Source organism: Austrofundulus limnaeus, unplaced genomic scaffold (assembly GCF_001266775.1).
Source record: "Austrofundulus limnaeus strain Quisiro unplaced genomic scaffold, Austrofundulus_limnaeus-1.0 Scaffold149, whole genome shotgun sequence".
In the NCBI taxonomy this organism is placed as follows: domain Eukaryota; kingdom Metazoa; phylum Chordata; class Actinopteri; order Cyprinodontiformes; family Rivulidae; genus Austrofundulus; species Austrofundulus limnaeus.
Window position 1 is genome coordinate 56,940 of NW_013952551.1, and position 17,968 is coordinate 74,907.

The following is a 17,968-nucleotide window of genomic DNA, read 5'->3' on the forward strand; positions in this document are numbered from 1 at the left end:
GAGTGTTTATTTCTCATAAAGGGTGTCACATTTGTTAGGAATAGACTCTGCTACTCTTGGGTTTTGTTTATTAGATTGGTTGATTAGAGTCTGAAGAAACAAGACATGATGGAAGTTTAACAATTTCTTTATTCTATGACCAGGGACCTCCGTAACATATGGAAGAACCATACACATCCACAACAGCCTGATGCCTTGTCTTTATGCAAGCTGCACAGATTGTCCTTCAGATTGTCCCCCAATTTGCAGGTATACAGACAGATTTCTTCAAAAAATATTGTTCAAATTTATTTAAGTCTCAGAGCTGTAAGGAAGTGTGTTCCCAAGATCCTCATCCTCCCCTCCCTCCTCTGCCGCTGCAGATGCTTTTATCTCTGCCCTCTTGTTCTCTCCTCGGCCAACAGTCCGCTTGTCTAAATTATGTGAAAATTACAGATTTCTGAGAGTCAGGTTAACACCAAGCAATTTTAACAAATGTGGCACCAAATAGAAATAAACAGGCTTTTCAATACTACAGGATTTATTACCAAGAAATGTTTGTGCAACAAAAAAAATTAATGACCAAACACAAATTTCTTTACCTTTTGTTCTAAGTTTAGAAACAATAAAAAAAACTTTTAATCCTAGCTGTCTATAAAGTTAGTCGAGCTAGTCAGTATAGAAGTTGTAACTAACCATTTTCAAGGAAATCAAGCAGAATAAGGACAGAATTCTTTAACTAAAAAGAGTTTTAGATATGAAAAAAACAAGACATTTAGATTTTTGTGTTCAATTCGAATTGTGAATGAATCAGCTGGAATAAAGTAATATTCTCATATGAAGCCCTTGTGAATGTAAATATGGGGCCCCAAGTGTAAAATAAAATGTTGAAAAATGTCACTAACTATTTTTTATTTGTCTCTCTTTCTGAGTGTATAATCGTTGTGAAAATTTTTCCATTAACATTTTTTTAGTTATTTAGCTCACTGTTGTTACATTTTGCTATGTTTTATGTTTAATTTAAATGTTTAAATGCAAATATTAAATCCTGCATCTAAATGTTTATATATATGTTAAATCTTAAATGTTGCAGCTAAATGACAAAGCTTACATTTATGAATTTTGGAATGCACTTAAAAAAACCAGCCACAACTGCGAGATTGATGTTTTATTAGGGAAGCGTTACCAGTGAGTTTTAGCAGTGTTAGCAGTGGTTGCTTATCTCATGATGATGATGTCATAACGAGAGCCACACATCGTCAATGACAAAGGCTGTGTTCCATTCCAAAATACATAAATATAAAATAACATTTAGCCACAACATTCAAGATTTAACTTTTACATTTAAATTTAGGATTTAACACTTAAATTTAACATTTAATAAAAATGGGCAAAATATAAGAACATTAAGCTAAATAATAAAATGTTAGTAGAAAATTTTAAAGTAGGATTTTACACTCAGAATGTGAGCTAAATAATGAATATGTTAGAGACATTTTTTAACATTTTATTTTATTTTGGTGCCCCATACGTACGTAAGATGCATTGAAGGAAACCCTGCTAATTGAGATTCCTCTGCATTAAATACCTCTCCTAATGATATTATAGTCTTGACACAATTTACAGAAAATTATTTTTCTAATATAGCCTACTCCATAATGAAAAAGGTTTTTTTTTATGAATTCAGCAACCAGTCATGATTGTTAGTGTACCAAGGGTGATACTGTACCAGGTTTATTAGTTTTTAAACTTTTATGCTATTTTTACAATTGCAGCAGCATGTGAGTAAACATATTACACAAGTACATTCTGTCTTGTGCAAACATTTCATGTTGGTTTGATGTTTTAGTAAGATTTTATTTAACTTCATTATGTCATATTGCATGGTGTTACTAGCATGTAACATTTTGGCATTTCCACCTGCTCAAAAAACTCAACTTCTAGTCACAAACTGTCACAATAAAGCTTTGTTTTGGTAAGTTGACTTGTTAGCATTTTGTTAGTCTCAAACACTGTAAATAAAAATGAGGTTGGGTGTACATAAACCTGTGCAGTATGTGAAGAAACAATGTTCTGTTGTTTTGTAGCTTCTGCAGTAACAGCTGCTTTGCCTCCTGCTTCACATTAAAGAATGTGAACTTATGCATATTGTAATGCTTACACATATTAACCAAGCACATGTTGTCATAGACATGAAATATCCACATACTGTGTGTATTTTTATAATCAGTCATTTTCATGATGTTAAATGTGCAATGGATGGTACTCAATAAAATGTAATTTATTTGGATTTAATAAAAACTGAGTTTGATTCTTTTTTAACCATCCGCATGTCTGGATTACAAACAATATGCTTGTTAGTTTTATTTTGCTAAATAAAGAATGCATGCTTTTATTAGCTCAAAAGAACCTGGAGGAAGTAGTTTTTTTCTTCATACACAGAACAGTTCTGTAATAAAAAAAAAACAAAGTCAAAAATGAGTTATTGTCTTTCATTAGAGCTGCTTAAAAAATCTCAAATACTTGTTTGATCTTGTCTTCTTTTATATTATGACATTATTAAGCACATTTGTGACCCATCATATCAAAATGAGGATTAAGTCAAATTTGGTCAAAATTATTTAACTACATTTTTAGATTACGGGCTTTAAAAGCTACATTTTGATACCTGGATCGTTCTGATATCAGAAGCTTATTCAGAGAAAGGGTTTAATTTGTCTTGTTGGTTATGATGATACATTACTGTTTGGTCTGAATCCTAATTTTTATGTATATTTATTGAGTATTTTTATGTTAATTTAAAGAGAGAACCTGAAATATTATTTGTTTATTAAGATTTCCCAGCTGGAAAGAAACAAAAATATTTCTAGCTCACAGGTAAATTTTCAAAATTTTAAGGCGTTTTTCCTCAAAATCAGGTTTTTTGTTGCTACTGCTGAAAAAAGGCTTCAAATTTTTTTTGGTTTTATATTTCAGACAGTTCATTCAAATAATACATTGATAAGGCATTATTTTTATTATGTTTTGACAAAATGCAATTTTTGTAGACGTTTTAATCAAAACCCTATTTTTCTTCAAAACTTGAAAGTAACATGAGGCACTGTTTCATGCAATATTGCCAAATGTAAAAAAAAAACAAAAGTTGACGCCAACATTTAATGCTAAAGATTTCACACAATGAGTAGCAAAAGTATGTGTTTTGAATAGTCTCAATGAACACCAAATATCTGTAAAATTGTTTGAATCACAGTCATTTTATGTTAGCTATAAGCTCATTGTCATTTCAAATCCAGTTGTCTTCTAAAGTTAATCAGTCATAGAGAATTGTCTGATGATAATGACTTCTGAAGTCTCAGCACTCACCATATGAACTGGGTGTCAGTCAACACATTTTGGGTCAAAATTTGTAAAACTGACTGAGGTCTTCATTTTTGTGTTTGATAAAGTTGCTTAGCTGTGGCAGCCATCTTGAATGGTGTCCAATCCAGTGGTAGTTATATATGAAGCAAATACATTTTGAACGTTTCATCAGAATCATCCTCTGGTTCATCAGTGTGCATTGCCAATGCAATGCACACTATTGTGATTCATTTCCCATCCAAGTCATCTCAACTTTGCCATGCTTCTCCTCCTGCGTACTTTGTCCTAGAGCTGCCATTGTAATTTATATCTGTAAAGCTCCTGAGCCAAATGATGGCTATGCATTTTGGTGCCTGTAAAACTTATAGTTTTTGAAATATTAATGTTTAATAAATTATAATGAATCAATGGAGCCTTGTATTGGTCCAATACTGTCCCCTGCTGCATCTACACAATATGGTACTGCACCATAGTTTCATAATATTTAAACTCAGTAGTTCAGTGATAACAATATTAATATGATTGTATTTTGATGTTTTACTGTAATACTGTCTTTATGTTGTCCCATTGTTGTAATATATTGCACTTAAGTGTCAATAATTGCATTGGAAATGTAAACTTTTTCTGTATACATACAATCCAATCCCTGGGATTGTCCTCTGCCACATCTCCTATAGTCTCATGATGAGCACTGTGGGCTTTCATGCGGAAGATCAGGGTTCAAATCCAGCTACTGCAACTTTAACAAAAATCTCTTCAAACTTCATATTGTCACACAATTGCCTTAATTACAAACACCTGCTGACGTGACAGGCACAAGCTGGTATAGAAAACACATTTGAACTTGGTCAAAGTTCATTCTGAAAGTCCAATGCTCCTGCCTACATTGTCCTACAGCTGCCATTGTAATTTCTATCTGTAAAGGTCCTGTGCCAAATGATTGCTATGCCTTTTGGTACCTGTACAGCTTGTAGTTTTTGAAATATTAATGTTTAAACTTTATTCCAAATTCATAAAATGGGAGCAAATGGGCCTTGTAATGGTCCAATACTGCCCCCAGCTTTACTCAACTTGGTACTGCACCATAGTTTTTTAATATTTAATCTCAATAGTTCAGTGTTTACAATACTAATATGATTGTATTTTGATGTTTTACTATATCATTATCTTAATATTGCTCTATTGTTGTAATATTATGCAGTTTAGTGTCAATAATTGTATTGGCAATGTGGCCTCCTTCTGCACACATACAAACCAACCCCTGGCACCACACCCTGCCACAGCTCCAACAGTCTAATGGTCTATGTCACAGGCTTTCATGTGGGAGATCAGGTTTCAAAACCCAGCTAACGCAACTTTAACAAAAAATCTCTTCGAACTTCATATTGTCACTCAATTACCTTAATTACAAACACCTGCTGACATGACAGGCACAAGTTCATTCTGCAAGTCCAATGCTGCTGCAATGGCATGCCACATGGCAATGCACACTTGTTTTTACATCGTAAAAACCCATGTCTAGTTAAATGTGCAATCTGATTGTCATGCAATAAGGCTAAATTATGACCTAGTTAAAAATACATTTTTAAAAGTTTTAAGGAAATCCAGTAGAAATACTGTAAGTCTGTAATTATTTTAAAGATTGTTGACTGCATTGATTCACATCACTGGCTATGGATTCATCATATCATTCTATAGATACATTTCTCTGTACGCTCTGGTCATGGTGAACAAGTAACAAAATATCACCATCTGTTGGCTCGAAGCAGGAATGTGTCAAACATTAAAGTAAAAATTTGGATGTTTTAAATGTTTGCCATAATCTCTATTGTTTACTTTTGTCCACAAAAAAAAGTTTAAAAAAGGCTCCAAAATTCTGATGTCATTATCTAATGTCAAATGTCATGCCATGAGAAAGATAATCATCACTGGAATACAAATACAAATAAATGACAGACTCATTACAGCCGTTTGGTTTTCTTCTCACAAAGTGTTTTTAAACTGCCAGCTGTGGGAGCTGGAGCTCATCCACGTGGGTAAATGAGACATAACTGGGGCTGTTAGTAAAACAAGAACAGCTGATCCCCACCAGGCTGTGATAAATGCAGTCACACTTACTGACCTGGTGAACGGGCTCATCTCCAATCTGCTAGACTCAAACTAATCATTACAGGTTTTACTGCAGACAAAAAATAAATAAAAAAATAAAAGCAACACAACTGTTGTCAGCTGAATTCTGCAGGAGACATAGCAGTTCCAGGTCCTCCTATTATTGAGAAGCTGTGATTCATGTGCCTTTTGACAACAGCTTCATCTAGTGGTGCTTTAGTGGTGGCACACAAACCTTTGGCTTTTCAAGCATGAAATAGATGAAGTGAAAAGTGTTCAAACAAAAATGTTTTTTAGATACTTTTACTCTATTTAATCTAAATTATTTTTAGTATATTTTATGACAACACAAATAAAGCCATAAACAAAACCCAGAAATATCTTGATAACTGTTTAAATCCCATTTTCAGTCAAGCAAATGAATCTGAACACATAAAACCATAATGCAGACAACAATGTCCGGTTAACCTCACAAGTTTTTAGAAATTTATATTTCTAAAGCATGAATATAATTTAGTGAGTTTGTTTTTGCCTCGTCTTCAGGCTTCAGAAGTTAACATGAGAACAGAAGACGCTTGATTAAAAACGTTGTAATTTGTGCCAAAACGTTTTAGTAAAAAAATTCTAAGTGTCACAGTGAAACATAAAAAAATATCGGTAAGTGTGGATTTTACGTTTACTCTCAGTCTTTCATTTTTATTTTATTTTTATTTCTTTGTACATGAAATGTCTGCTGTACTTTTACTATTTGCTCTAGAAAATTATATAGAAATATTGATTTTAGTTTTGACTGGTTGAAGTTTAAATTCTTTACAGGACAACAGGAGTTCTTTGAAGGAAAATAAACATATTTGTGCAGTTTCATTTGTTTTTACAATAATTTCTATGTAAATGGTTTTATATACTAATACTGTATATCCACTTTGACATTACTATGATGGACCACAATGAAAACAAGCTCTATGCTTTATTGTGTTATCCATTTATGTTAATGTTATTGTATATTGCAGTGCCATTTACATAATAAATAAGGGACATTAAAGGTACTCAGTATTTTTATTCTTAAGAGCAGAACTTGTATACAACAGCAATGTTTGAGTGTAAATCCTAGAATTCAATGAAAATCTATCTGAACCACCCCACCGTACAGACTGCTGTTTGATGCCACTGGTTTAATGTGGGAAATGTGAAAAGTCAGAAAACACATGTAGGCAGATGGTCCACACCCTGAAACCACCAAGCACATTGCTGTTTGATAAATGAGCATCATGCAAAAAGTGAAAAAAGAGAAAAAATATATTTTTTTAGTTTGAAAACTGAAATCACACACAGTCACTCAGTCAGTATCACTTTCTGCTTTGTTTCTGTTGTTCAGTTCATTAAAACGTTCATGATTTCTGTCAGCAAAAAGATGCCAACATTGATTTCTGTTTTCTGCCTTTTTTAAACACTTTGTTAGTTTTTACAGGGAGATAAGAAGCAAAGATCCTCCACGTTCAGACCTGACCAGATCTGACAGGAAGCTAACTTCAAAACGCCAAACAAAGAACGCATCAAACTTTATCAAGCAAGACAAGTTATTAGTCGGAACCTCAGGGTGTTGTTTTAAATTTTAGGATTGTTTAGGCTGAGAATCAGCTCCTCCAAATCTGAGGCTGTTGTTCTCAACCAGAAAAGGGTGGAACGCTCCCTCTGAGTTGAAGACAAACCTCCTCCTCAAATGGAGCAGTTTCAGAGTTTCTGAGACGACTCAGTGTATTGGAGCTGAGTTAGGGAGTTGCTTGTCTTTGTTGTGGTGAAGAACGATCTGGGTCTATTTACTGGTCTGTTTATATTTCAACCCTCATCTCCTGATATTTGAATCATGAGCCAATGAAACAAAATCAAAGACACAAGCAGCTGAAACCGTGAGGAGACCCCAGGGTACATTCTAAAAGTCCTAAGATTCACAAGTGAGAGCTGGAGAATGCTGATGGGGAGAGGAGAGTCATGACCCAACCACGAAAAAGAAAGGAAAATGGTTAAAATACGAATACAGGTGCAAAAACACACATAAATATGTTATATTGACACTAAAATGAGGGAGAAACAACTCAACGTCAACCGTTGTTGATGTCCCCGTCACACGTGCAGAGTAAAAATGATGAAAGGCAGCAAATCGTGATCTCCTCATTATATCAGTATGTGTTGGCACATACTTAAATCTACTTACAAAAAAAACAAAGCTCAACAGCTGCTTTCTTTACTGAGCTACTGCCATTTTCATCTGATGTAAGGTTCGGCTACGGTGGCAGCCATCTTGGATCACATGACCTTGCATACGTCACTAGAGCTGGTAATTGTTGTGACCAACTGTTAGTAGTTTTGTTGGAATCATCGCAGGCCTTCATTATTTAAATCAGGGGTTCTCAAAGTTTTTGTGTCTGGGGACCCTTACAAGGGTGAAAAAATTCCAGGGACCCCCTCATAAACCCCATGCTGTTGATGCAAAAAATACTGTTATTTTAACCCCTAAATGCTATGATAACATTGTTATTTTGTCTGGTTTACTATGTTTATTTTACTAGTGCATTATTCCCCATATGCACACTGCAAAAACTGTCCATCTTACCAAGTTTTAAAATCTTATATCCAGCCAAAAAGCATTTTTGATCTTGTTTTGAGACTGATTTACTAAACAAGAACTGATTGTGTAAGAATAATAATCTTGTTTTCAGAATGTGTAAGATTATTTGTCTTGTTAGTCTGAAAATTTGACTCAAATTAAGTCAAATATTTCTGCCAGTGGAGTAAGAAAATTTTACTTGGTAAAATTCTTGAAATAAGAAAAAATGAGTCAAATCAAGTATTTCAAGAATTTTACCAAGTAAATTTTTCTTACTCCAATGGCAGAATGTTTGACTTAATTTGAGTCAAAATTTCAGGCTAACAAGACAAATAATCTTACACATTCTGTAAACAAGATTATTATTCTTACACAATCAGTTCTTGTTTAGTAAATCAGTCTCAAAACAAGATCAAAAAGACTTTTTGGCTGATATAAGATTTTAAAACTTGGTTAGGTGGACATTTTTTGCAGTGCATTTTTATTATAAAAACCAAATTAACAATTTTAGAAAATTTTTGAGGACCCCTAAGACATGGCTCGCAGACCCCTGGGGGTCCTGGGACCCCAGTTTGAGAACCTATGATTTAAATCATCTCATAAGTAAGACGGATGGATGGAGAGCATGAGAAATACTCTCCATCCGTGAGACAACATACACCATCTAAAAGAAACAGCAGTCAAACTGGATTAAGCACATTTGCTAATTAATAACCCAAACTGTTACATAAAAATAAAATAAATAAATAAACCTAAACTGGTCTAAGATCTCAGCAACAGCTTCTTCAAGTAGATATTTATGGCTGGGGGAAAAAAAGCAAAGCAACTGCCTCTAAAAATAAGTTACAAGTTTGTGTGTCTGTGAAGGAGAAGTTGTGTGTGCAAACCACAGGAGTGCTAGTCTCTGACAGCCTGAGGACGAAGTGTGTTTGTTTTCTTTTAGCTACGTCTCACATGGTCTTTATTTCTTTTTCCAGCTCTCCGTCTGCACGCGCAACGCCAGTGCGCTTTGCTTTGCTGGTCACAATCTGCTCAGTGGGGTTATTTTCTATCCAACACTTATTAATGAAGGTTTGTGACTTTTAATGAGTTTGTGTAGTAAAGGCTGTTCGACCAGGAGGCAGAACACAACCAACGCAGGCTGGATTCATTCGTCTGGTCATCAAACTCAGGTTTGGTGGAAAGTGTTTAAGAATTCTCTTTAATCAAGTCCAGACGAGGTGAAACTCGCTGATATCAGTGGTGCTGATGAGTTCGATCATCAGTGGTCTGAATGAATGAAAACTCTTTTATTTTATTTATTTTTTAATTTTATTTTATTTCTTTATTTATTTTAAAAAGATTTTGTGTCATTTCAATAGATTTTTTATATTTTTAGCAAAAGTATTTTACAATTACGTTTTTACATCAGCCTAGTTTAAAGCATTCTGATGACTTACCTATTTAAAAAGTTAGAAGCTCAACATTTTTCCAGCAGTATCTGCAAGTTTCTTGAGTATATTTCTAGAAACTAGCTGTATCTCTCATGTAAGTGAATACTTCTGATTTGTCTTGTTTATCAAAGTTAAAGACCTGAAAAAAACACAGGCTCATTTACAAATAGTCGTTTTTTGGGATTCAGGTTTTTAAACCCCCTCCTGAGTTCACAAATGAGAGCTCTGCATATTAAAAATTGCATCTTCACACTGGCATCAAAAGAATTAGGAAGCTATTACAGAAACACTTCACAATAAAACACAATTATATAAAATTATATTTAATTAGATGAACATTTAAATATAAATTGTCACAGGTTTGGAGGTTTTGGTGTTTTTCGTTATATGTTTTTTACACGGGTTCTTGTGTTCCTGTTAGCTGTTCAGTTCAGCAGATTTACTCCTGATGTTCCTGCTCATGGTTTCCACTGAGTTATTCCTCTTGTTTTTCACACGCCTGCTGTTCCTCTGTAATCGTCTCGGCTGCACTCACTCTCCGATCAACCCTCCCAGCAGATAAAAGCTGACGGTCTTTCTCCACTTTCAGTCAGATCCTGACATATGTAAAGTTGCTGTATGGCTTTGATATTCTGTAACTCCTGTTTTTTTTTCTACCTATCTACTTACTTGTTCTCAAGAAGAACTTATAGGCTTGACTACTACAATGGTCTTCATTTAAAAAATCATATAATCCAATCTTTCATTAGCATTATTCAACTTGTCCAAAACTGCATCACCTCTGATTTATTCTCTCTCCACTGGCTTCCAGTCAGACTGAAGTCATCTCTCTGGACAACCTTGGTCCTTTGGCTTCATATAGCTGCTCTGCTGTCAGGATTCTGGGTGTTATTTTTGACAAGTGTTTTTAAATTGGACAAACAAACATAGTTGTAAAGTCAAGTTGTTGTTGTTCAGCTAAGATGTATTACCAAGGTGACATCATGTCTCCCAACCAAACATCTTGGAAAACGTGATTCATACTCTTATTAGCTCTTATTGTTAATGCCTTGTAGTTTGGTTTTGATAAATCATCACTGCATCGCCTACAAGCTGACCAGAGCACAGCAGCTCGTCTTTTAACAGGTGAAAATACACGTCTTCGGTTCTGGATTCTTTCCATTGGCTTCCTGTTTGCTTTAAAGAGGACCTAACATGGGTTCATTGAACAAGTTCGGATACATCTATAGGTTATTCAAAACATGTTCATTAAAGTCATTTTCAGATGATGAGATTTCACCTGGTCAGTTCTGTTCTGAGCTCTCTTCAGAACGAGATGTTTAAACAAATAAGCTGCTGCTGGCAACGCCCTGACAAACATTTTTTTACATTAGCTCCGCCCTCCCAACATGGCGTTTATATTATATTTAGCACTTCAGAGATGTAAAAATGGCTGCTACAAGCAGAGGCACAGTGGTACTACAGTAGTAAACAAGCTGCAGGCACTGCATCCACCCCAGGCAAGGGCTTATGGTGCGTTCACACCAAACGCGATTTCAGCGTCAGGAGCATCAGGTTTACATGCAAAGTCCATGGTGGACGCGCTTCAATCAGCGTCGGGAAGTGCTGCGGCGCCTCAAGCGCGATTAGAGCAGCGCGATTTGATCGATTTGAACGATCTGAGCGTTCGACGCACTGAGACGCAAATCGCTGAAGTTAGAAAATTTTAACTTTTGCAGCCCGACGCGCCACATCAACCAATCAGAGAGACTCCGCTGTGTGACGTAGTGACATATTTCCCGACGGGACAGTTTACTGAATGATGTCCACTCACCTGAAACAGATGGAGAGGAGCTCTTTAGCTGAAATCGAGTGCCTGCAGTCGGTGTCCTGACAGGAGATATCCGCACCAAAGCGTGGCAGCGGCTCATCAGGCTGGACTCGGGACAAAAATAGTCCTGAAAGCGAGCTGTGAGCCTCTCCCGCAGCTCCTGGGTGATGAAACTCAGAATGTCTCTGAATTATCTGGTGAATTAATTATGAATTAATTATCTGATGAACGTGACATGCTCTTGCTCTCTGTAAATAAAGCAAAGCCACTTCCTCGTCCGACATTAAACAGAGCCCAACAGAGGAGGGAGGGGCGGGGAGGCTCTTGCGATGCGAGCACTTCAAGAGCTGACCTGCGTCTGACCTCAAAGTGCACAAGCGTCCAACTTGAAGCGTTGGATGCGATTTTGAAGCTGAAATCGCGTTCGGTGTGAACGCAGCATTAGGGACAGACCGAAGTCAGACGCCTCGGTGCCGGGGAGGCCAACACTCGTCTGTCGCTGCTTCTCGGGGGCCCAGTAGAAACACGGTTAGTGCTGCAGCCGAACAGTCACTGCTTCAACAGGACCTGGTGTTACAGAAAGAGAAAGGCGAGGCTGCTCACCTCCTCATGGCAGTGCGTTTAACATTAGTTTGTGCTATATAACAAATCATGTTTATGCCAAACAGCAATATGAAACACATCACTTACTTCACCATCATCTGCAGATTTGTGAGGAACAACAGGGACAGAAGTTTCCTTTCAGTAGAAAGTCCAGAGGTTTATAGTAACTAAGTACATTTACTTCATTACAGTAGTTTTTTTGGAGGATTTGTAATTTTGCCAATTATTTTTAAACAGCTACTTTTATTACATTACATTTTAAAGCTAAAAATGATACTTTACTGCTTTACTTTAAAATGTAACACCTAGTTACTCGTTACAAAATTAAATATGTTCAAACTCATCATGAAAGATGTTTCAACACTCTAAAAACTGAAGTGTTGAATTTACTCAACAAAGTCGTGTCAACTGGTTCCACTAAGCCTAGTTGTTCCTATAATCCCTTTATTTCACTCTGGGGCTGTTTCACACTGTTTCTTTTTTATCTTTCATAATGTTGTAAATTTGACTTCAGGCTTCCTACGTGTGCTCCTGTGTTGGTTTTTTGTGCATAACTTTAAAATCTGTGCTCATGTTTCATTTTGCTTCTTGATTTGTTTTATGTCTTTTTTTTCATCACACCTGCCCTAAATTAGCAATTCGAACACTTGGTTTTATGCGCCACCACTTCCCTGTGTGTTTATAGCTGCTGTGTTCCATCCTTTTCATTTTTGGTGAAGATTTGTCCATTTTTGACCAAAAAAAATTTATTTTCATCACCCTGAAAATATTCTCTCATCTGGATTTAGACCTTCTCATGTGTTTTTGTGACTCAGAGAAGATTTTGTTGGACTCTGTGAACCTGTGGCTGCAAAACAATCTCAAACCATCACCCCTCCACCACTGGTTATGACTCTTGGCATGAAGATTGTAAAAATATTTTCCCACATTCAGGTTTTGTGCATGTCCAAGCATCTCCATGTTGGTGTTATCTCCCCAAAGAACAGTATTTTTACCAGTTTTGAATGATTTTCCTATTAGATGCATAATGTTTCCCACTGCTGAGTTGATTGTAAAATCTTATAACCATTCTAAATTAATTGTCATCAGCATTATTCCCCTGAGATCAGTACTTATGTCTTTAATTTTCTTCATTGTTTTAACACTTCTGAATGCTTTTGTAGTGTCCAAGAGTGGGAGCTCTTCTCAGGAATGCACAGGTGTGATTTCTCTTGGTTTTCCAGTTTCAGACCTCGGCACATATTACCATATTAGGAAGAGGAATGCTTAAGGTATACCGTGACAAAATTTATGGTACATCTGTGAAGCCTATAAAGAGCCTTGTACGCCCCTACCCTTGGCCTTCGTACTTCATCTTTCTTACTTGGTGAATCATTTGGCTTAGAAGGCCACAATTTGGTTTTTGGCTTTAATCTCCTGGACTGCAAAATAAAGATTCTTGCTGTTCAACCAGCCTGTTTCAGAGTTTCTCTCTTCATTGAGCAACAGCAGTTCCACTTGAACCAGAAGATGTGGTTATTTCACCTCACTTTCAAAGTTTATTTAATTAGCAGCGTTTGACTTCTGATTCTTATAGGGGTAGTTGATTTTCTGCACACGCTGAGTTTGAATTTGTTTTTTCTTTCAAATCATTCGTCTGTTCTACATATAAATTGTCATGTATTCCTGGAAACACAAAGCAGAGCACTAGTTTTCATCAGGCAGTGGTCTCATTTATGTTTTTAACAGTTTTCTATAATTATTAGATGGTGCAGTAAGCTTGATTTTCTGACCTTAAAAACGATTAAACATGTGACTAATTCTTGTGTTGATGAAAGCAGATGTCATGTAGAAACTCTCTCTCCTGTTCTACTTTATGTTTAGACTCAGAGGCTAAAACAGTTTTTGTTTTTTTGTTCTGTTCAGCTTTAAACCTGCAGGTGAAACTTGTACAACCTTTCTCAGCTGCATGCTCTGTCTGGATTCTTTACATCTTTGTAGTTTCCATGTTCCCTCACTTCTTAGCAGAAAACAAGCTTTTATCCCAAGCCAATTAACTGCTTTTCCTGCAAATGTGCCAGCTTTTCCTCCCATTCTCTTTTCAAATGAATCCAATTTCAAATGCTTCGGTTTTGCCAAAGTCAATCTGAATTAGCCAAAATCATTTCAAAGGAAATAACCAATTACTTCCCTGAGAAGGCCTCTAGTTTCCTACTGAAAAGGCCCCAGCACATTGGCACATTCACTAATGATGCACTAGCAGGCAGAAGGCTGCATCTCTTTTAGAAAGGCCAGACTGTGGCAGCTACTTAAACTCCCAGAAAAGAAACTCTAGTTGAGACGCGCTATTTAGGCCTAAAGTGCAATTTTTATAAAAGAAGTTAAAAAAAGAGCAGATGAAGGTTTGCAGTTAGCAGAAGCCAAAACCTGCATGAAAGTGGGGAAAACTACTGTGACGGAAAAAAGAGAGCCGGCATTAAAGACATCAATTAGCTGGATGAAATGGCGAACTGCGTCGGCACTCGCTCATATTACGAGTGATGAGAAACAGGAACAAGGTAAATGACCTCTGAACATCACCATGGTGATTTATTGTCTTTTTTAAAGTTATGATTAGATTTTCTGAGTGTGAGAACAAGTTCAAAGAAGCCAACCACATGAGGAACATCAGGCTGGAGAACCACGGAACAAAGACCCCCACTCCCCCAGCCAACCTAAAAAAAAAGCACAGTGTTAAACTCTGCTCTACGCTTGAGACAACTTTAATGAGGATCCCTGAATCTGAGTTGTGACTTTGATGGGATTTCCCCCCCTACTTTTGTCATATTTCAAGTAGTTGTCTGTAAAACTTTTAAAAATTGGGACTCAGAGTAGAGCCGCTGCTCCTCCACGTCGACAGGAGCCAGTTGAGGTGGCTCAGGCATCTGATTAGGATGTCTCCCTGGTGAGGTGTTCTGGGCATGTCCCACTGGGAGGGGGCCCAGAGGAAGACCCAGGACACGCTGGAGGGACTATGTTTCTCGGCTGGCCTGGGAACACCTTGGGATTCCCCCGGATGAGCTGGTCCAGGTGGCTGGGGAGAGGGAAGTCTGGGTCTCTCTGCTTAGGCTGCTGCCCAACTCTGGATAAGCAGAAGAAGAAGAAGATGGATGGATGGATGGATGGACGGACGGACGGACGGACGGACGGACGGACGGACGGATGGATGGACAATGCTGTTTTCTATAAGATAAAAATTTTACACTGAACTAATTTGAGTTTCTTTATAAGGGACACATCATGGAAAATCCACTTTTTTAGTCATTAACTACATTTTCTTTTGGACTTGGAGTGTCTAGGAGTGCAGAAAAGCTGAATTTAATATCTCCAGGTGCTGCGTAGATATCTTTATATTCTGTTTGGATCAAGTTTTTCAACCTGTTCGGTTTTCTCTGTTTTCTATTGCCGTATTTATTCATGTATAATATGATCTCGAGTAATTCAATCATAATTTTTTGAGCTTAAAAAGCATAAAAAATCTAATCATCATTAACCCATGTTTAATACCACCCCCCACCCCACACACACACACAAACACAATTTATGGATGATTTTTAGGGTTAAATTTCTAGTATGATACGTGAACAAATACAATACGTTTTCAGAACTATTACAACACAGAACCTGTGACATAACTTCTAAATAAGGCCTGGACTTACTAACTAGGGACACAATTCTGTATTTATCTACAATATGTTATAGTCTCCTATAAATATATACTCAAAAATGTTCACACTGATGAAAACTCTGAAATTAGTTTGACCTGCTGTGTTTTCTCTGCTCTCATGTTCACTGGTTAAGTTGGAGTTGGTGGGATGTGAAACACAGTGAGGAATAATTTTAGTACAACGATTTCATGGTTTAAATTTTTCCATAAATTGGTAAAATAGATTTAAAACAATGTTATAAGTTGATGCAAATATTACAGTTGTTCAAGCTGTTTCTCTACTTGTTTTTCAGCCTGTTAGCTATGTTTGTACATTTAACCCGAAATATGGAGTAACAACTTTATGCTGCTGATGTGTTGTGAGTCAGAAGATGAAAAGTTTAGGAAGCACTGGTTAAAATAATTCAAGTCCAGTTTTTTTTTTTCATTTACACATTTATCAACAAACTTCAAACACTTACTTTACGCTTGATAGCATTCAAAGTTCGGGCAAAAATGTTTACTTTAAATGTGAAATAGTGAATAATTTTTCCTCCCTAATCTCCTGTTTCAACATTTTCATGTTTTTGGACCAAATGTTTGCCTGTTTTAGTATACCCTCCCTAATAACTGAGATCTTTTGGTTCTTTCAGACTCCGAACAGACTCTCTCTGTTTTGACAGCAACAGGAAGTGACCCAAAGCCTGGGGTTTTTCAGTGCAAGACCCCCCAAAGAGAGGACAAATTCTAAATTCATTTTTAATGCACAAACGAACAAATCCACAAAACCCCTTCAGTGAGACTCTAAAGGGGAAAACAGAACTCTCCAACTGATAAAAATATTGTTTTTTTTATAGCATACTTTATAAGCTGCAGTTAATTTATGCTCCTTCAATATTATTTTGCTCCACTATCCCCTCAGCTCCATAGGAAACAAATAAAATGAGTAAAGTCTGATGTAAGTATTTCCCAAAGCTTTGGACAAACTTCCTGTTTACGCACAGACTGTAGCCACTTTTTATTATTCATTTAGAATTTGATCCAGAGAATTTGCATGTTTTTAATGCCCATATATGACCACCGCTGGTGTCTAATGATGATTCGTCTCTCAGGCAGCAGTTATCCAATTGGTCCTGTCGGGCGGAAGGTGTGGTCTGGATGCTGCGTCTATTGTGCGCTTTCATGTCAGACAATAAACTGCAGAAAAGCGTCGCGCGCGCGTTGAACAGTGATTATTTGAAAGCTTTATTTCAGTTTTTCGAGTGTTTACTCAAAATGTTTTCAGACTGTTTGTTATTTTTCGATGTTTCCACCTGTAGGAAGGATCGTCGCTCTCAGCTGAACAGAACAAAAGCAGCAAACACCCGCGCGCTGCGTCTCCGGCTGAACTCAGCTTGAAGTTTACAGAAAGAGAGAGAGGGAGAGAGAAAGGTGGAGCGGGAGAAAAGAGAGAAAAGCATCCACTCTTGAGGTTGATAACGGACCCCGGCGCGTGCGTCTCTTCCAGTTTGGCATCAGGCGCTGCTTTGTCTTCGTTCGCCGCGCGTAATAACAAAAAAAGAAGCAGCGGGTGGATGATGCGCACCGTGATATGAGGCGCCATGGCGTGGTGTGACCGAGGGGTTCAGATTTTGTTGGCCGTGGTGGGGGCCTTCGCCGCCTTCAGCCTCATGACCATCGCCATCGGCACCGACTACTGGCTCTACTCCCGGGCGTACATCTGCAACGCCACCAATGTCACCGCCGACGAAACCCAGATGCAAACCAAGAAAGTCAAAGGCGACCTGACGCACTCCGGGCTGTGGAGGATCTGCTGTATAGAAGGTAAAATACCTATTTTTTTTTAAAGTCTAATCGGTCAGTTTTTGCGCACAAACTTTATTTTCCTTTCTTCCAGCTCATTAATCCTCTGTGTTTACTTTGAGTTTGGGAGCTGGCTGCGCGCAGTGAAACTGACCCAATGCTTCTGATGAAATGCCCATCTGCGTCCGTTTCTGAACCATCAGGTTGTGAGCTGAAGCAAATTAGATCTAATAAACCAGAATGTTCTGAGAGCATCTTTCTGAAGAGCTTACAGTCAAACAGTGGAGGGTTTCTCAAAGGCAGAGTTTTATGCGTAATGAGAAGGTGGAAAAAAATCACGTCAGTATAGTCTTCAGTTTGAGCAATAATGCTTTATTTTTACTGTCCTATAACTCTAATAAAACTCTTGTTTTATGCTATTAGGAAATATTCCCGTTTTCTTTTGTTTTTCCTTCTGCAGTTTGTCTCTGATGCCTGAGGGGTTTAAGGTTGGGCACCTTGCATTTGAACAACAGGTCGATAATGTTTTTACACACACACACACACACACACACACACACACACACACACACACACACACACACACACACACACACACACAC

At 37.2% G+C, this 17,968-nt stretch overlaps 1 protein-coding gene across 1 annotated transcript in view; it reads left to right on the forward strand.

Annotated features, from left to right (window-relative positions):
• Positions 1 to 16,713: 16,713 nt before the first annotated feature.
• Positions 16,714 to 17,968, forward strand: part of LOC106523251 (voltage-dependent calcium channel gamma-4 subunit) — a 17,724-nt gene continuing 16,469 nt past the window's right edge. Inside the window, exon 1 of the mRNA XM_014016629.1 lies at positions 16,714 to 17,387. Coding sequence (XP_013872083.1) covers positions 17,165 to 17,387 — 223 coding nt within the window. The 5' untranslated portion in view covers positions 16,714 to 17,164. The remainder of the gene's footprint in view (positions 17,388 to 17,968) is intronic.